General features: G+C 33.2%; 2 protein-coding genes across 2 annotated transcripts; both read left to right on the top strand.

Annotated features, from left to right (window-relative positions):
* Nucleotides 1–1811: 1811 nt before the first annotated feature.
* Nucleotides 1812–5720, top strand: LOC123468837. Its single transcript, XM_045168017.1, is given in 3 exon segments — nucleotides 1812–3361; nucleotides 3402–3770; nucleotides 4014–5720. Coding segments are annotated over 3 exon segments (3303 nt in total). The 5' UTR covers nucleotides 1812–2134.
* On the top strand, nucleotides 5654–7643 carry LOC123468838. The gene is given in 2 exon segments (XM_045168018.1): nucleotides 5654–6452; nucleotides 6455–7643. Coding segments are annotated over 2 exon segments (1314 nt in total). The 5' UTR covers nucleotides 5654–5863; the 3' UTR covers nucleotides 7180–7643.
* The last annotated feature ends 14491 nt before the right edge of the window (nucleotides 7644–22134 follow it).

The raw sequence follows: 22134 nt of genomic DNA, 5'->3' as shown, positions 1-22134 counted from the left end.
TGAATACACTGTTATACCATGAGTTTTTACTTCTATATGTAAACTGCATCAAATATACTTGTATTCAATGTGAATACACTGTTATACCATGAGTTTTATACTTCTATATGTTAACAGCATCAAATATACTTGTATTCAATGTGAATACACTGTTATACCATGAGTTTTTACTTCTATATGTAAACTGCATGGAATATACTTGTATTCAATGTGAATACACTGTTATACCATGAGTTTTTACTTCTATATGTAAACAGCATCAAATATACTTGTATTCAATGTGAATACACTGTTATACCATGAGTTTTTACTTCTATATGTAAACTGCATGGAATATACTTGTATTCAATGTGAATACACTGTTATACCATGAGTTTTTACTTCTATATGTAAACAGCATGGAATATACTTGTATTCAATGTGAATACACTGTTATACCATGAGTTTTTACTTCTATATGTAAACAGCATCAAATATACTTGTATTCAATGTGAATACACTGTTATACCATGAGTTTTTACTTCTATATGTAAACTGCATGGAATATACTTGTATTCAATGTGAATACACTGTTATACCATGAGTTTTTACTTCTATATGTAAACAGCATCAAATATACTTGTATTCAATGTGAATACACTGTTATACCATGAGTTTTTACTTCTATATGTAAACTGCATGGAATATACTTGTATTCAATGTGAATACACTGTTATACCATGAGTTTTTACTTCTATATGTAAACTGCATGGAATATACTTGTATTCAATGTGAATACACTGTTATACCATGAGTTTTTACTTCTATATGTAAACAGCATCAAATATACTTGTATTCAATGTGAATACACTATTATACCATGAGTTTTTACTTCTATACGTAAACTGCATGGAATATACTTGTATTCAATGTGAATACACTGTTATACCATGAGTTTTTACTTCTATATGTAAACAGCATCAAATATACTTGTATTCAATGTGAATACACTGTTATACCATGAGTTTTTACTTCTATATAGTAAACTGCATGCAATATACTTGTATTCAATGTGAATACACTGTTATACCATGAGTTTTTACTTCTATATGTAAACTGCATGAAATATACTTGTATTCAATGTGAATACACTGTTATACCATGAGTTTTTACTTCTATATGTAAACTGCATGGAATATACTTGTATTCAATGTGAATACACTGTTATACCATGAGTTTTTACTTCTATATGTAAAGAGCATCAAATATACTTGTATTCAATGTGAATACACTGTTATACCATGAGTTTTTACTTCTATATGTAAACAGCATCAAATATACTTGTATTCAATGTGAATACACTGTTATACCATGAGTTTTTACTTCTATATGTAAACTGCATGGAATATACTTGTATTCAATGTGAATACACTGTTATACCATGAGTTTTTACTTCTATATGTAAACAGCATAAAATATACTTGTATTCAATGTGAATACACTGTTATACCATGAGTTTTTACTTCTATATGTAAACTGCATGGAATATACTTGTATTCAATGTGAATACACTGTTATACCATGAGTTTTTACTTCTATACGTAAACTGCATGGAATATACTTGTATTCAATGTGAATACACTGTTATACCATGAGTTTTTACTTCTATATGTAAACAGCATCAAATATACTTGTATTCAATGTGAATACACTGTTATACCATGAGTTTTTACTTCTATATGTAAACTGCATGGAATATACTTGTATTCAATGTGAATACACTGTTATACCATGGTGATGATAGTGTCGTCTGCTACCTGTCAAAGCCACGTATTTTTCGGTCTCCTGTCCTTTTTTCTCTTTTAATTGTGTTTTTGTATTTCTGTGCAGAAAGATTGGATTCTCTTAATCAGTTTTTTACGCTGATTCCGTTGTATATGGTTTTTCATATTTTTGTGTATATCACTATATTTCGTGTCTCTTTTACCCTAGGGGCTATCTTTTGGGCCCATCCCATGTTGTGCGATTCTGAGCCACATTTCTGGATATACGTGATCAGTTCTTGCAGCTGATCCAGTTTGATACTGTTTTATATATTTTTGGTTCGGTCTCTTAATTGCATCCTATCGCAAAGGCTACGATTCAGACCCATTTCATGGGGGATGATAATGGAGCTCCCAGCGACGCCCGGGGCAGTGACAGACATTGTTTACATTGCAATAAGATCTTTCAAATCGTCCACAGCGGCCATCGCTGCTGCTCCCAAGAATGTACCAAAGCTCGACAATTACTAAACCGTCAGTCTGCCAATACGTCCTCGGCCTCTGCCAGTGGTGGCAACAAGAGGAAGAAAGATTCCCACTCCCCAGACAAGCCGGATGCTACTGACATGAAGAAGTCCAAGGCTGACTCTGCTACCACCTTCATTGCTGAACTTCCACTTGCCACCATCAATTCGCTAAGTAAAACTGAACTTGTATCTCGTCTAAGCTTTGCTCTGAACCTATTAGAGAACCAAATTGTTGACATCTGTGAGCTAGAACTCATGGTCACCCGACTCGGTGATGACCATGTCTCTGATCTCGAATCTCAAGTCTCCTGTCTCAAAACTGATCTAGAGAGTAAGGTAGAGGAAATTAGTGTACTAAAGAATGAGGCGGTGCAAATGAAAGTAGCTTTTGCTGACGGTCTTTTAAGCCTCCAACGTGCTAGCCCTACCGGCCTTGCTGGTTCGTCCTTCTCAGGTACATCAAGTCATGGTCCGTCCTATGCTTCTGTCGCTCGTGGTAACTCATCCGGCTCTGTTTTGGTGGCCAAATGTGCCGATGCCTCTGCTCCTCCTTTGAATGTCCAGGCTGTTGAGGAGTTGCTTGATACTCCAAACAGCGGTTTGATCCCCTCGCATGTTCGTTTTAAAAACAATAAGATGTTTGTCACCCTGGACAATGAGGTGGCAGTTGCAAAGGCAGCAGCTCTTCTTAACAACAAACCCGATTTTAGTAGCCGTTTTGAACCAGCTAGCAAGCTAAATGTGTCTTTCCCTGTTGTGGCCCTCTTTGTCAATATTTCGGATGTAAACGCCCTTAAGGTGGAGCTAGAACATCGTAATAGCGCCTTACGTGGGCAGATACACTCCGTTAAAGTGATCTACACCAAGCCACAGACCACGGAAGGACACGTTAAGATTTTTCTTAAATCCAGGGCTGTCAGAGACCTCATTCTGGACCAGCGTAGGGCATCGATCTCGGGAACCTACTACCGTATAGTACCAGTTGATCTGAACAGGGAGGTTAGACGCTGTTTTAAATGTCAAAGATACGGACACATCCAGAGAGACTGCTCAGCTAGGTTTGTAGCTTGTGGGAAGTGTGCAGAGAGGCATGGCACGAAAGAGTGCACCTCTGTGGTTTTAAAATGCGTTAACTGCAATGGCTCGCACCAATCTGGCCACAACACTTGCAGTGAGCAGGTGAAAGCGGTTGAGCGGTACAGAACATTCCTTGATCGTAATGTCTGACCGCTATACATCTGTACTATCTGAAAGCCCGCAGGTGCCAGCCCTTCTCAAATGTATTCAAATTAACTTACGTCACTCCAGTCTTGCAGCATCCTCTCTCTCACAAATTATTCTTGATTTGGATATCGATGTTGTTCTTATTCAAGAGCCTTACGTGTTGCCTTCTCTTTCTCCTGTGGTTGCAAATATCCCCCCTGGTTTCACGGCGTTTCATCAGCTCTCTGATGACTACTTGTATGGGGCTGCTATTTTAATACGAGACTCGATTGTCACAGCCGGGAAACCTGTCTGTATGCACATTTCTAACTCTGCTGCATGTGTTGAGTTGACAACGAACAAAGGCCCATTACGCCTATCCTCAGTCTACCTCCGTCCCTCTATTGTGGATTTTTCGGCCACGACCCTGACCATCCTTGAGGCACTCTCTGCTCCCTTTTCGATAATCGGTGCTGATGTCAATGCAAGATCTCGGATGTGGGACAGCCCTTTCAATGACAAGCGTGGTTCTGATCTGGAGTCTCTGCTGACCTGCTCTAACCTAAGAGTTGTCAATCAACCTCACTCTGAGCTTGATTTTGTTCCTGCCGGGACATCTTTTGTCGATCTTACCCTCGCAGGTGATAAAGTCTGTATTCACAGCTGGTTCTTCCTGGACACTCCTTCTCTCTCAGACCACCCTTATATCTTTTTTGAAATCAACCATGGAGATTTTGCTAAAACTAAAAGGAAGCATTTACGTCCGTCAGTTCCTAAATTACCTTTCATCCACCGCGAGCTATTTTCTCTCGAACTAACGAAAGCACTACGTTGTCTGCCTGTCTACTCCCAGATTGAATCCACTGAGATAGTTAATGACCAAATTGCTAAACTTGTCTCGGCGATTTCCTCCAGTGCTCTCGCTGCCAAGATCCCCTGTCCTCGTACCAGGTGCGCCAAAAACATGATATGGTGGACACAGGACCTATCTGTCCTCCGAAGTAAGGCTCGCTCTCACTACAAGGACTGGTCAAATAGCAAAAACGCTCAAAATGAAATGCTGTACCGTCGTAGCAAAGCAGGGTATCAGCGGGAACTTAGAGCAGCTAAACGTAGAGCTTGGGAGAAAGCTAGGACGAATGCGACCAATGGGGATATGTTCCGTGTCCTAACTGAGTTCGCGGGAAAAACTAAGTCTATCTCTCTACCTTCTGAAGTATCTATCGATGGAGCTCTATCCGCAGATCCGATTTTGATTGCAGAGGGTTGTGCCAGACATTTCTTTCCTGTTGAACCCCCGTCTCAATCAACTCACTCAGCAGTGGAAAGTGAAGCCTTTGCCGCTGTCCTCTCTCAGCTCGACGATGAACCCCCTCCGGTCTCTGACTGGGAATTTGAAACCGCGGCACGATCACTTAACACTAAATCCGCTCCAGGAATTGATGGCATCGCAGCCGATCTGCTACTTTTTAGCCTACCGCTGATCAAACCGTACCTATTTGTCATCCTCAATGCGTGCATATCCATGTGTATCTTCCCAGACTCCTGGAAAGTCGCTATAGTTTCAGTCATTGGCAAACCCAATAAATGTGACTACACCTCCTTGAACAGCTTTAGACCGATTAGTTTAGTGTCCAATTTGGCCAAATTTCTCGAGAAGATAGTTCTGGGCCGGTTGCTCTGGCTCGATAGTGTAAACAACTGGATCAGTACTAGTCAACATGGGTTCAGAGCCAACCACTCTACTGAAACAGCGGCGCATACCCTGGTTTCCTTCATCGAAGATGCATTCTCCGAGAATAAAGTATGTGCCACCGCTTTCTTGGACATCAAGAGTGCCTTTGACTCTGCCTGGCATCCGGCCATTATTCACGCTCTAGCTAAACGTGCTTGCCCCAGCTACCTCATAAAAATCATAAGCAGTTTCCTCTCTAATAGACAGGCGTGCTTTTCTGTAAAGGAACATACCCACACCAGTTTTGTTAATCTAGGATGTCCGCAAGGTGGAGTTCTTTCACCTTTACTATGGAATCTGCTTGTCGATGACCTACTCCGCCTCACATTCCCATTTCCGGTCAAAATGATTGCCTATGCTGACGATATAACTATTATCACGTCCCACAAAGAAGCGAGTATTGCCACAAAAACCTCCAACTTGTTTGTGACTCTGTCGGAGCTTGGCTTGCGTCTAGAAAGCTGTTTCTTAATGCTGTTAAAACTGTCCTTGTCATATTCTCCCGAAAGCTGATTCCTTGGGACAATCTTTATGTCTTCATTGACCATACAAGGATCTCGCCTTCGCATACAGCCTCTTTTCTTGGTTTCGTCTTGGATTCTCGGCTGAAATGGAAAAACCACATTGAAGCAAAATGTGTATCTGCGACGAGGGCCATGATGGCTGTAAGCAGTTGCCTCCGGCAATCTTTTGGTTACGATAGGAAACGCTTACGATTTCTCTACTCCTCCACCGTTGAGCCCATCTTCACATACGGTTGCTCTGTCTGGGCTTCTGTTTTACGCACAAAGGCCGGTTCAAAGAAGATCCGTTCGTTTCAGCGGTTGATCTGCCGGATGATTACGCGCTCGTTCAAAACGGCCCCTACCGAATCGCTCATTATCTTATCCAATATGCTTCCACTTGATCTCCGCATACTGGAAATAGCCGCTTCTCGTCTGCTCTCTCAACCGGCTGGTGAGTTTGTCAAATCATCTAGCAAACTAATCCTTAAGCGTCTCCCCCATGAACTTATGCACAAAAAGAGTGAACGAGTCAGTACATTTCATTCTACTCAACACCCACCGTGGAGAATTTGTCTCTACTCCTCTAGCCTCTCTTACGCGTCTGTCGATCTTTTTCCATGCGCACTAAACACCCTCCGCTGCTATATTCGTGTGTTTCTGAACTCTGGCGCTGCTGGACTTTGCGTAGTCTTCACAAACTCCGCGGCTGTAATCAGGATACTTAATCTGTCGCTACCCCCTCAATCTCTTTCCGCAGTGGACTGAGCGTCGCTCTTGCTGAGGCCATTGAGACTATAAAGGAGCTGAGGCCTAAGTATACCAGCAGTGAAATTATCTTAGTTGAAAGGCTCGTAATGCTCAGTCCGGCCGCTACACTTTCTCTGATGGAGGTGAGCAACCTTGATCTTCTGGCAAAACTCGGCAACTCTTGTCATGTCTTCACTGCTGCCAATCCAAACTCACCTGGTCTCGCCCTAGCTAGCTTCTGGGCCAAATATCCCTCTCCGTTTACAACTCGATACGCCCCGGTCTCCCCGAAGGCTATTCAGAAAGAGCTCTCGAAATATGTATGGAATATGTGGAATAAGGAGTGGGTGTCATTGTCAACCAACTTGAGCGTAAAAGCCTTCTTCCCTGATGTGTACTCCGCCAACAGGCTCCTCAAAGTAAAAACTAGTGCAATCTCTACCCAGCTACTCACAGGCCACTGCCCCCTAAATGCTCACCAACATCGGTTTGGCTTTACTTCATCCGCCTCCTGTCGATGCGGTGCTACTATTGAGTCCATTACTCACTTTCTTTTCTACTGCCCAAACTACTCTAGTCTCAGAGAGGAGCTGTATGAGAAGCTCCTTGCCGTCAACCTTCCTTGGCCCCCTCCTCTCCATATCTTTCCAAAATCAAATCTGTCCTGGAATGCACTGGTCAAATATGTGCTTAGCACTAAGCGTTTCTCTCTTAAATAGTTGAAGACGAGCGCTTCTCGTGTCTCTATATTATTTCGTCTAACACTGATTTTAGGCCTCTTGAAGCATATCTTATTTGCTCTGTTCCGGTGGCTAGGAATGGGGTCCGGGAGCGCGCGTTCCCGTTGGCCACCCATCCAGCCACTGGAGACTATGGTCTCACTGCCAGCGTGAGGGCTCTCTTGGACAAGACTAGCGCTTTCCTCGGAGACGCCCTCTGCTCGCTTCTCGTGAACCAGTAGCTCAATTTTATGAAATCAGCCACTAGAGTACAGTGTTGTCATTGTTGATGGTCTGGTATTTTAATTTAGCCCCTCTCCTATTCTCTCTAATAATATCAGCTCGTCAGGCCGGGGCTCTGGGAACTGCTGTCGGGAACCCATAGGGGATGTAGCTATGCCGGCGACCACCGGCTGGTGGTCTAGAAGGTCTAACCAAGCCGGACAGGTACTCAAATCCCCTTTGGTCTTGCCCCGGCACGCCCGCACCAGAGCCGCCGCACAGGCCCAGTTTCCCAAATTTATGTACAACTCTCTAGTCCTATGGAACGTTCCCTTTTGTAAAACATGTAACTTTGATGCTTATCGGGTGAAATACACGGGGCAATACTCGGTCTTCGAGTCCACGCCCTTAAAATAAAAAAAAAAAAAAATACACTGTTATACCATGAGTTTTTACTTCTATATGTAAACTGCATGAAATATACTTGTATTCAATGTGAATACACTGTTATACCATGAGTTTTTACTTCTATATGTAAACTGCATGGAATATACTTGTATTCAATGTGAATACACTGTTATACCATGAGTTTTTACTTCTATATGTAAACAGCATCAAATATACTTGTATTCAATGTGAATACACTGTTATACCATGAGTTTTTACTTCTATATGTAAACAGCATCAAATATACTTGTATTCAATGTGAATACACTGTTATACCATGGGTTTTTACTTCTATATGTAAACTGCATGGAATATACTTGTATTCAATGTGAATACACTGTTATACCATGAGTTTTTACTTCTATATGTAAACAGCATAAAATATACTTGTATTCAATGTGAATACACTGTTATACCATGAGTTTTTACTTCTATATGTAAACTGCATGGAATATACTTGTATTCAATGTGAATACACTGTTATACCATGAGTTTTTACTTCTATATGTAAACTGCATGGAATATACTTGTATTCAATGTGAATACACTGTTATACCATGAGTTTTTACTTCTATATGTAAACAGCATCAAATATACTTGTATTCAATGTGAATACACTGTTATACCATGAGTTTTTACTTCTATATGTAAACTGCATGGAATATACTTGTATTCAATGTGAATACACTGTTATACCATGAGTTTTTACGTCTATATGTAAACTGCATGGAATATACTTGTATTCAATGTGAATACACTGTTATACCATGAGTTTTTACTTCTATATGTAAACAGCATCAAATATACTTGTATTCAATGTGAATACACTGTTATACCATGAGTTTTTACTTCTATATGTAAACTGCATGGAATATACTTGTATTCAATGTGAATACACTGTTATACCATGAGTTTTTACTTCTATATGTAAACAGCATCAAATATACTTGTATTCAATGTGAATACACTGTTATACCATGAGTTTTTACTTCTATATGTAAACTGCATGGAATATACTTGTATTCAATGTGAATACACTGTTATACCATGAGTTTTTACTTCTATATGTAAACAGCATCAAATATACTTGTATTCAATGTGAATACACTGTTATACCATGAGTTTTTACTTCTATATGTAAACTGCATGGAATATACTTGTATTCAATGTGAATACACTGTTATACCATGAGTTTTTACTTCTATATGTAAACTGCATGGAATATACTTGTATTCAATGTGAATACACTGTTATACCATGAGTTTTTACTTCTATATGTAAACTGCATGGAATATACTTGTATTCAATGTGAATACACTGTTATACCATGAGTTTTTACTTCTATATGTAAACAGCATCAAATATACTTGTATTCAATGTGAATACACTGTTATACCATGAGTTTTTACTTCTATATGTAAACTGCATGGAATATACTTGTATTCAATGTGAATACACTGTTATACCATGAGTTTTTACTTCTATATGTAAACTGCATGGAATATACTTGTATTCAATGTGAATACACTGTTATACCATGAGTTTTTACTTCTATATGTAAACTGCATGGAATATACTTGTATTCAATTGTGAATACACTGTTATACCATGAGTTTTTACTTCTATATGTAAACAGCATCAAATATACTTGTATTCAATGTGAATACACTGTTATACCATGAGTTTTTACTTCTATATGTAAACAGCATGAAATATACTTGTATTCAATGTGAATACACTGTTATACCATGAGTTTTTACTTCTATAATGTAAACTGCATGGAATATACTTGTATTCAATGTGAATACACTGTTATACCATGAGTTTTTACTTCTATATGTAAACAGCATCAAATATACTTGTATTCAATGTGAATACACTGTTATACCATGAGTTTTTACTTCTATATGTAAACTGCATGGAATATACTTGTATTCAATGTGAATACACTGTTATACCATGAGTTTTTACTTCTATATGTAAACTGCATGGAATATACTTGTATTCAATGTGAATACACTGTTATACCATGAGTTTTTACTTCTATATGTAAACTGCATGGAATATACTTGTATTCAATGTGAATACACTGTTATACCATGAGTTTTTACTTCTATATGTAAACAGCATCAAATATACTTGTATTCAATGTGAATACACTGTTATACCATGAGTTTTTACTTCTATATGTAAACTGCATGGAATATACTTGTATTCAATGTGAATACACTGTTATACCATGAGTTTTTACTTCTATATGTAAACTGCATGGAATATACTTGTATTCAATGTGAATACACTGTTATACCATGAGTTTTTACTTCTATATGTAAACTGCATGGAATATACTTGTATTCAATGTGAATACACTGTTATACCATGAGTTTTTACTTCTATATGTAAACAGCATCAAATATACTTGTATTCAATGTGAATACACTGTTATACCATGAGTTTTTACTTCTATATGTAAACAGCATCAAATATACTTGTATTCAATGTGAATACACTGTTATACCATGAGTTTTTACTTCTATATGTAAACTGCATGGAATATACTTGTATTCAATGTGAATACACTGTTATACCATGAGTTTTTACGTCTATATGTAAACTGCATCGAATATACTTGTATTCAATGTGAATACACTGTTATACCATGAGTTTTTACTTCTATATGTAAACAGCATCAAATATACTTGTATTCAATGTGAATACACTGTTATACCATGAGTTTTTACTTCTATATGTAAACAGCATCAAATATACTTGTATTCAATGTGAATACACTGTTATACCATGAGTTTTTACTTCTATATGTAAACTGCATGGAATATACTTGTATTCAATGTGAATACACTGTTATACCATGAGTTTTTACTTCTATATGTAAACTGCATGGAATATACTTGTATTCAATGTGAATACACTGTTATACCATGAGTTTTTACTTCTATATGTAAACTGCATGGAATATACTTGTATTCAATGTGAATACACTGTTCATACCATGAGTTTTTACTTCTATATGTAAACAGCATCAAATATACTTGTATTCAATGTGAATACACTGTTATACCATGAGTTTTTACTTCTTTATGTAAACAGCATCAAATATACTTGTATTCAATGTGAATACACTGTTATACCATGAGTTTTTACTTCTATATGTAAACTGCATGGAATATACTTGTATTCAATGTGAATACACTGTTATACCATGAGTTTTTACTTCTATATGTAAACTGCATGGAATATACTTGTATTCAATGTGAATACACTGTTATACCATGAGTTTTCTACTTCTATATGTAAACTGCATGGAATATACTTGTATTCAATGTGAATACACTGTTATAACATGAGTTTTTACTTCTATATGTAAACTGCATGGAATATACTTGTATTCAATGTGAATACACTGTTATACCATGAGTTTTTACTTCTATATGTAAACTGCATGGAATATACTTGTATTCAATGTGAATACACTGTTATACCATGAGTTTTTACTTCTATATGTAAACAGCATGAAATATACTTGTATTCAATGTGAATACACTGTTATACCATGAGTTTTTACTTCTATATGTAAACAGCATCAAATATACTTGTATTCAATGTGAATACACTGTTATACCATGAGTTTTTACTTCTATATGTAAACTGCATGGAATATACTTGTATTCAATGTGAATACACTGTTATACCATGAGTTTTTACTTCTATATGTAAACTGCATGGAATATACTTGTATTCAATGTGAATACACTGTTATACCATGAGTTTTTACTTCTATATGTAAACTGCATGGAATATACTTGTATTCAATGTGAATACACTGTTATACCATGAGTTTTTACTTCTATATGTAAACAGCATCAAATATACTTGTATTCAATGTGAATACACTGTTATACCATGAGATTTTACTTCTATATAGTAAACTGCATGGAATATACTTGTATTCAATGTGAATACACTGTTATACCATGAGTTTTTACTTCTATATGTAAACAGCATAAAATATACTTGTATTCAATGTGAATACACTGTTATACCATGAGTTTTTACTTCTATATGTAAACTGCATGGAATATACTTGTATTCAATGTGAATACACTGTTATACCATGAGTTTTTAATTCTATATGTAAACTGCATGGAATATACTTGTATTCAATGTGAATACACTGTTATACCATGAGTTTTTACTTCTATATGTAAACAGCATCAAATATACTTGTATTCAATGTGAATACACTGTTATACCATGAGTTTTTACTTCTATATGTAAACTGCATGGAATATACTTGTATTCAATGTGAATACACTGTTATACCATGAGTTTTTACGTCTATATGTAAACTGCATGGAATATACTTGTATTCAATGTGAATACACTGTTATACCATGAGTTTTTACTTCTATATGTAAACAGCATCAAATATACTTGTATTCAATGTGAATACACTGTTATACCATGAGTTTTTACTTCTATATGTAAACAGCATCAAATATACTTGTATTCAATGTGAATACACTGTTATACCATGAGTTTTTACTTCTATATGTAAACAGCATCAAATATACTTGTATTCAATGTGAATACACTGTTATACCATGAGTTTTTACTTCTATAATGTAAACTGCATGGAATATACTTGTATTCAATGTGAATACACTGTTATACCATGAGTTTTTACTTCTATATGTAAACAGCATCAAATATACTTGTATTCAATGTGAATACACTGTTATACCATGAGTTTTTACTTCTATATGTAAACTGCATGGAATATACTTGTATTCAATGTGAATACACTGTTATACCATGAGTTTTTACTTCTATATGTAAACTGCATGGAATATACTTGTATTCAATGTGAATACACTGTTATACCATGAGTTTTTACTTCTATATGTAAACTGCATGGAATATACTTGTATTCAATGTGAATACACTTTTATACCATGAGTTTTTACTTCTATATGTAAACAGCATCAAATATACTTGTATTCAATGTGAATACACTGTTGTACCATGAGTTTTTACTTCTATATATAAACTGCATGGAATATACTTGTATTCAATGTGAATACACTGTTATACCATGAGTTTTTACTTCTATATGTAAACTGCATGGAATATACTTGTATTCAATGTGAATACACTGTTATACCATGAGTTTTTACTTCTTAATGTAAACTGCATGGAATATACTTGTATTCATTGTGAATACACTGTTATACCACGCGTTTTTACTTCTATATGTAAACAGCATCAAATATACTTGTATTCAATGTGAATACACTGTTATACCATGAGTTTTTACTTCTATATGTAAACAGCATCAAATATACTTGTATTCAATGTGAATACACTGTTATACCATGAGTTTTTACTTCTATATGTAAACTGCATGGAATATACTTGTATTCAATGTGAATACACTGTTATACCATGAGTTTTTACGTCTATATGTAAACTGCATTGAATATACTTGTATTCAATGTGAATACACTGTTATACCATGAGTTTTTACTTCTATGTGTAAACAGCATCAAATATACTTGTATTCAATGTGAATACACTGTTATACCATGAGGTTTTACTTCTATATTTAAACAGCATCAAATATACTTGTATTCAATGTGAATACACTGTTATACCATGAGTTTTTACTTCTATATGTAAACTGCATGGAATATACTTGTATTCAATGTGAATACACTGTTATACCATGAGTTTTTACTTCTATACGTAAACTGCATGGAATATACTTGTATTCAATGTGAATACACTGTTATACCATGAGTTTTTACTTCTATATGTAAACTGCATGGAATATACTTGTATTCAATGTGAATACACTGTCATACCATGAGTTTTTACTTCTACATGTAAACAGCATCAAATATACTTGTATTCAATGTGAATACACTGTTATACCATGAGGTTTTACTTCTTTATTTAAACAGCATCAAATATACTTGTATTCAATGTGAATACACTGTTATACCATGAGTTTTTACTTCTATACGTAAACTGCATGGAATATTCTTGTATTCAATGTGAATACACAGTTATACCATGAGTTTTTACTTCTATATGTAAACTGCATGGAATATACTTGTAATTAATGTGAATACACTGTTATACCATGAGTTTCTACTTCTATATGTAAACTGCATGGAATATACTTGTATTCAATGTGAATACACTGTTATAACATGAGTTTTTACTTCTATACGTAAACTGCATGGAATATACTTGTATTCAATTTGAATACACTGTTATACCATGAGTTTTTACTTCTATATGTAAACTGCATGGAATATACTTGTATTCAATGTGAATACACTGTTATACCATGAGTTTTTACTTCTATATGTAAACAGCATTAAATGTACTTGTATTCAATGTGAATACACTGCTATACCATGAGTTTTTACTTCTATATATAAACAGCATCAAATATACTTGTATTCAATGTGAATAAACTGTTATATTATGAGTTTTTACTTCTATCTGTAAACTGCATGGAATATACTTGTATTCAATGTGAATACACTGTTATACCATGAGTTTTTACTTCTATATGTAAACTGCATGAGATATACTTGTATTCAATGTGAATACACTGTTATACCATGAGTTTTTACTTCTATATGTAAACTGCATGGAATATACTTGTATTCAATGTGAATACACTGTTATACCATGAGTTTTTACTTCTACATGTAAACAGCATCAAATATACTTGTATTCAATGTGAATACACTGTTATACCATGAGGTTTTACTTCTATATTTAAACAGCATCAAATATACTTGTATTCAATGTGAATACACTGTTATACCATGAGTTTTTACTTCTATATGTAAACAGCATCAAATATACTTGTATTCAATGTGAATACACTGCTATACCATGAGTTTTTACTTCTATATGTAAACAGCATCAAATATACTTGTATTCAATTTGAATACACTGTTATACCATTTGTTTTTACTTCTTTATGTAAACAGCATCAAATATACTTGTATTCAATGTGAATACACTGTTATACCATGAGTTTTTACTTCTATATGTAAACTGCATGGAATATACTTGTATTCAATGTGAATACACTGTTATACCATGAGTTTTTACTTCTATATGTAAACTGCATGGAATATACTTGTATTCAATGTGAATACACTGTTATACCATGAGTTTTTACTTCTATATGTAAACTGCATCAAATATACTTGTATTCAATGTGAATACACTGTTATACCATGAGTTTTTACTTCTATATGTAAACTGCATTGAATATACTTGTATTCAATGTGAATACACTGTTATACCATGAGTTTTTACTTCTATATGTAAACTGCATGAGATATAGTTGTATTCAATGTGAATACACTGTTATACCATGAGTTTTTACTTCTATATGTAAACTGCATGGAATATACTTGTATTCAATGTGAATACACTGTTATTCCATGAGTTTTTACTTCTACATGTAAATAGCATCAAATATACTTGTATTCAATGTGAATACACTGTTATTCCATGAGGTTTTACATCTATATTTAAACAGCATCAAATATACTTGTATTCAATGTGAATACACTGTTATACCATGAGTTTTTACTTCTATATGTAAACAGCATCAAATATACTTGTATTTAATGTGAATACACTGCTATACCATGAGTTTTTACTTCTATATGTAAACAGCATCAAATATACTTGTATTCAATTTGAATACACTGTTATACCATGAGTTTTTACTTCTTTATGTAAACAGCATCAAATATACTTGTATTCAATGTGAATACACTGTTATACCATGAGTTTTGACTTCTATATGTAAACTGCATGGAATATACTTGTATTCAATGTGAATACACTGTTATACCATGAGTTTTGACTTCTATATGTAAACTGCATGGAATATACTTGTATTCAATGTGAATACACTGTTATACCATGAGTTTTTACTTCTATATGTAAACTTCATGGAATATACTTGTATTCAATGTGAATACACTGTTATACCATGAGTTTTTACTTCTATATGTAAACTGCATGGAATATACTTGTATTCAATGTGAATACACTGTTATACCATGAGTTCTTACTTCTATATGTAAACTACATGAGATATACTTGTATTCAATGTGAATACACTGTTATACCATGAGTTTTTACTTCTATATGTAAACTGCATGGAATATACTTGTATTCAATGTGAATACACTGTTATACCATGAGTTTTTACTTCTACATGTAAACAGCATCAAATATACTTGTATTCAATGTGAATACACTGTTATACCATGAGTTTTTACTTCTATATGTAAACTGCATGTAATATACTTGTATTCAATGTGAATACACTGTTATACCATGAGTTTTTACTTCTATACGTAAACTGCATGGAATATTCTTGTATTCAATGTGAATACACTGTTATACCATGAGTTTTTACTTCTATATGCAAACTGCATGGAATATACTTGTATTCAATGTAAATACACTGTTATACCATGAGTTTTTACTTCTATATGTATTCTGCATCAAATATACTTGTATTCAATATAAATACACTGTTATACCATGAGTTTTTACTTCTATATGTAAACTGCATGGAATATACTTGTATTTAATGTGAATACACTGCTATACCATGAGTTTTTACTTCTATATGTAAACAGCATCAAATATACTTGTATTCAATGTGAATACACTGTTATACCATGAGTTTTTACTTCTATATGTAAACAGCATCAAATATACTTGTATTCAATGTGAATACACTTTTATACCATGAATTTTTACTTCTATATGTAAACTGCATGGAATATACTTGTATTCAATGTGAATACACTGTTATACCATGAGTTTTTACTTCTATATGCAAACTGCATGGAAAATACTTGTATTCAATGTAAATACACTGTTATACCATGAGTTTTTACTTCTATATGTATTCTGCATCAAATATACTTGTGTTCAATATAAATACACTGTTATACCATTAGTTTTTACTTCTATATGTAAACTGCATGGAATATACTTGTATTCAATGTGAATACACTGTTATACCATGAGTTTTTACTTCTATATGTAAACTGCATGAAATATACTTGTATTCAATGTGAATACACTGTTATACCATGAGTTTTTACTTCTATATGTAAACAGCATCAAATATACTTGTATTAAATGTGAATACACTGCTATACCATGAGTTTTTACTTCTATATGTAAACAGCATCAAATATACTTGTATTCAATGTGAGTACACTGTCATACCATGAGTTTTTACTTCTATATGTAAACAGCATCAAATATACTTGTATTCCAATGTGAATACACTGTTATACCATGAGTTTTTACTTCTATATGTAAACTGCATGGAATATACTTGTATTCAATGTGAATACACTGTTATACCATGAGTTTTTACTTCTATATGTAAACTGCATGGAATATACTTGTATTCAATGTGAATACACTGTTATACCATGAGTTTTTACTTCTATATGTAAACTGCATGGAATATACTTGTATTCAATGTGAATACACTGTTATACCATGAGTTTTTACTTCTATATGTAAACAGCATCAAATATACTTGTATTCAATGTGAATACACTGTTATACCATGAGTTTTTACTTCTATATAGAAACTGCATGGAATATACTTGTATTCAATGTGAATACACTGTTATACCATGAGTTTTTACTTCTATATGTAAACTGCATGGAATATACTTGTATTCAATGTGAATACACTGTTATACCATGAGTTTTTACTTCTATATGTAAACTGCATGGAATATACTTGTATTCAATGTGAATACACTGTTATACCATGAGTTTTTACTTCTATATGTAAACAGCATCAAATATACTTGTATTCAATGTGAATACACTATTATACCATGAGTTTTTACTTCTATATGTAAACTGCATGGAATATACTTGTATTCAATGTGAATACACTGTTATACCATGAGTTTTTACTTCTATATGTAAACTGCATGGAATATACTTGTATTCAATGTGAATACACTGTTATACAATGAGTTTTTACTTCTATATGTAAACTGCATGGAATATACTTGTATTCAATGTGAATACACTGTTATACTATGAGTTTTTACTTCTATATGTAAACTGCATGGAATATACTTGTATTCAATGTGAATACACTGTTATACCATGAGTTTTTACTTCTATATGTAAACAGCATCAAATATACTTGTTTTCAATGTGAATACACTGTTATACCATGAGTTTTTATTTCTATACGTAAACTGCATGGAATATACTTGTATTCAATGTGAATACACTGTTATACCATGAGTTTTTACTTCTATATGTAAACAGCATCAAATGTACTTGTATTCAATGTGAATACACTGTTATACCATGAGTTTTTACTTCTATATGTAAACTGCATGGAATATACTTGTATTCAATGTGAATACACTGTTATACCATGAAATTTTACTTCTATATGTAAACAGCATAAAATATACTTGTATTCAATGTGAATACACTGTTATACCATGAGTTTTTACTTCTATATGTAAACAGCATCAAATATACTTGTATTCAATGTGAATGCACTGCTATACCATGAGTTTTTACTTCTATATGTAAACAGCATCAAATATACTTGTATTCAATGTGAATACACTGTTATACCATGAGTTTTTACTTCTATATGTAAACTGCATGGAATATACTTGTATTCAATGTGAATACACTGTTATACCATGAGTTTTTACTTCTATATGTAAACTGCATGGAATATACTTGTATTCAATGTGAATACACTGCTATACCATGAGTTTTTACTTCTATATGTAAACAGCATCAAATATAATTGTATTCAATGTGAATACACTGTTATACCATGAGTTTTTACTTCTATATGTAAACAGCATCAAATATACTTGTATTCAATGTGAATACACTGTTATACCATTGGTTTTTACTTCTATATGTAAACAGCATGGAATATACTTGTATTCAATGTGAATACACTGTTATACCATGAGTTTTTACTTCTATATGTAAACTGCATGGAATATACTTGTATTCAATGTGAATACACTGTTAAACAATGAGTTTTTACTTCTATATGTATACAGCATAAAATATACTTGTATTCAATGTGAATACACTGTTATACCATGAGTTTTTACTTCTATATGTAAACAGCATCAAATATACTTGTATTCAATGTGAATACACATATACCATGAGTTTTTACTTCTATATGTAAACAGCATCAAATATACTTGTATTCAATGTGAATACACTGTTATACCATGAGTTTTACTTCTATTTGTAAACTGCATGGAATATACTTGTATTCAATGTGAATACACTGTTATACCATGAGTTTTTACTTCTATATGTAAACTGCATGGAATATACTTGTATTCAATGTGAATACACTGTTATACCATGAGTTTTTACTTCTATATGTAAACTGCATGGAATATAATTGTATTCAATGTGAATACACTGTTATACCATGAGTTTTTACTTCTATATGTAAACAGCATCAAATATACTTGTATTCAATGTGAATACACTGTTATACCATGAGTTTTTACTTCTATATGTAAACAGCATCAAATATACTTGTTTTCAATGTGAATACACTGTTATACCATGAGTTTTTACTTCTATACGTAAACTGCATGGAATATACTTGTATTCAATGTGAATACACTGTTATACCATGAGTTTTTTACTTCTATATGTAAACAGCATCAAATATACTTGTTTTCAATGTGAATACACTGTTATACCATGAGTTTTTACTTCTATACGGTAAACTGCATGGAATATACTTGTGTATTCCAATGTGAATACACTGTTATACCATGAGTTTTTACTTCTATATGTAAACAGCATCAAATATACTTGTTTCACAATGTGAATACACTGTTATACCATGAGTTTTTACTTCTATACGTAAACTGCATGGAATATACTTGTATTCAATGTGAATACACTGTTATACCATGAGTTTTTACTTCTATATGTAAACAGCATCAAATATACTTGTATTCAATGTGAATACACTGTTATACCATGAGTTTTTACTTCTATATGTAAACTGCATGGAATATACTTGTATTCAATGTGAATACACTGTTATACAATGAGTTTTTACTTCTACACGTAAACTGCATGGAATATACTTGAAATCAATGTGAATACACTGTTATACCATGAGTTTTTACTTCTATATGTAAAAAGCATCAAATATACTTGTATTCAATGTGAATACACTGTTATACCATGAGTTTTTACTTCTATATGTAAACTGCATGGAATATGCTTGTATTCAATGTGAATACACTGTTATACCATGAGTTTTTACTTCTATATGTAAACTGCATGGAATATACTTGTATTCAATGTGAATACACTGTTATACCATGAGTTTTTACTTCTATATGTATTCTGCATCAAATATACTTGTATTCAATGTGAATACACTGTTATACCATGAGTTTTTACTTCTATATGTAAACTATATGGAATATACTTGTATTCAATGTGAATACATTGTTATACCTTGAGTTTTTACTTCTATATGTAAACAGCAACAAATATACTTGTATTCAATGTGAATACACTGTTATACCATGAGTTTTTACTTCTATATGTAAACAGCATCAAATATACTTGTATTCAATGTGAATACACTGTTATACCATTGGTTTTTACTCTATATGTAAACAGCAGGAATATGGACTTGTATTCAATGTGAATACACCATGTTATACCATGAGTTTTTACTTCTATATGTAAACTGCATGGAATATACTTGTATTCAATGTGAATACACTGTTAAACAATGAGTTTTTACTTCTATATGTATACAGCATCAAAAATATACTTGTATTCAATGTGAATACACTGTTATACCATGAGTTTTTACTTCTATATGTAAACAGCATCAAATATACTTGTATTCAATGTGAATACACATATACCATGAGTTTTTACTTCTATATGTAAACAGCATCAAATATACTTGTATTCAATGTGAATACACTGTTATACCATGAGTTTTTACTTCTATTTGTAAACTGCATGGAATATACTTGTATTCAATGTGAATACACTGTTATACCATGAGTTTTTACTTCTATATGTAAACTGCATGGAATATACTTGTATTCAATGTGAATACACTGTTATACCATGAGTTTTTACTTCTATTATGTAAACTGCATGGAATATACTTGTATTCAATGTGAATACACTGTTATACCATGAGTTTTTACTTCTATATGTAAACAGATCAAATATACTTGTATTCAATGTGAATACACTGTTATACCATGAGTTTTTACTTCTATATGTAAACAGCATCAAATATACTTGTTTTCAATGTGAATACACTGTTATACCATGAGTTTTTACTTCTATGTAAACTGCATGGAATATACTTGTATTCAATGTGAATACACTGTTATACCATGAGTTTTTACTTCTATATGTAAACAGCATCAAATATACTTGTTTTCAATGTGAATACACTGTTATACCATGAGTTTTTACTTCTATATGTAAACTGCATGGAATATACTTGTATTCAATGTGAATACACTGTTATACCATGAGTTTTTACTTCTATATGTAAACAGCATCAAATATACTTGTGTTTCACAATGTGAATACACTGTTATACCATGAGTTTTTACTTCTATATGTAAACTGCATGGAATATACTTGTATTCAATGTGAATACACTGTTATACCATGAGTTTTTACTTCTATATGTAAACTGCATGGAATATACTTGTATTCAATGTGAATACACTGTTATACCATGAGTTTTTACTTCTATATGTAAACAGCATCAAATATACTTGTTTTCAATGTGAATACACTGTTATACCATGAGTTTTTACTTCTATACGTAAACTGCATGGAATATACTTGTATTCAATGTGAATACACTGTTATACCATGAGTTTTTACTTCTATATGTAAACAGCATCAAATATACTTGTTTCACAATGTGAATACACTGTTATACCATGAGTTTTTACTTCTATATGTAAACTGCATGGAATATACTTGTATTCAATGTGAATACACTGTTATACCATGAGTTTTTACTTCTATATGTAAACAGCATCAAATATACTTGTATTCAATATGAATAATACACTGTTATACCATGAGTTTTTACTTCTATATGTAAACTGCATGGAATATACTTGTATTCAATGTGAATACACT

This window comes from Daphnia magna, unplaced genomic scaffold (genome assembly GCF_020631705.1).
Source record: "Daphnia magna isolate NIES unplaced genomic scaffold, ASM2063170v1.1 Dm_contigs434, whole genome shotgun sequence".
Lineage (NCBI taxonomy): Eukaryota > Metazoa > Arthropoda > Branchiopoda > Diplostraca > Daphniidae > Daphnia > Daphnia magna.
This window is presented reverse-complemented; position numbering and strand designations above follow the sequence as displayed.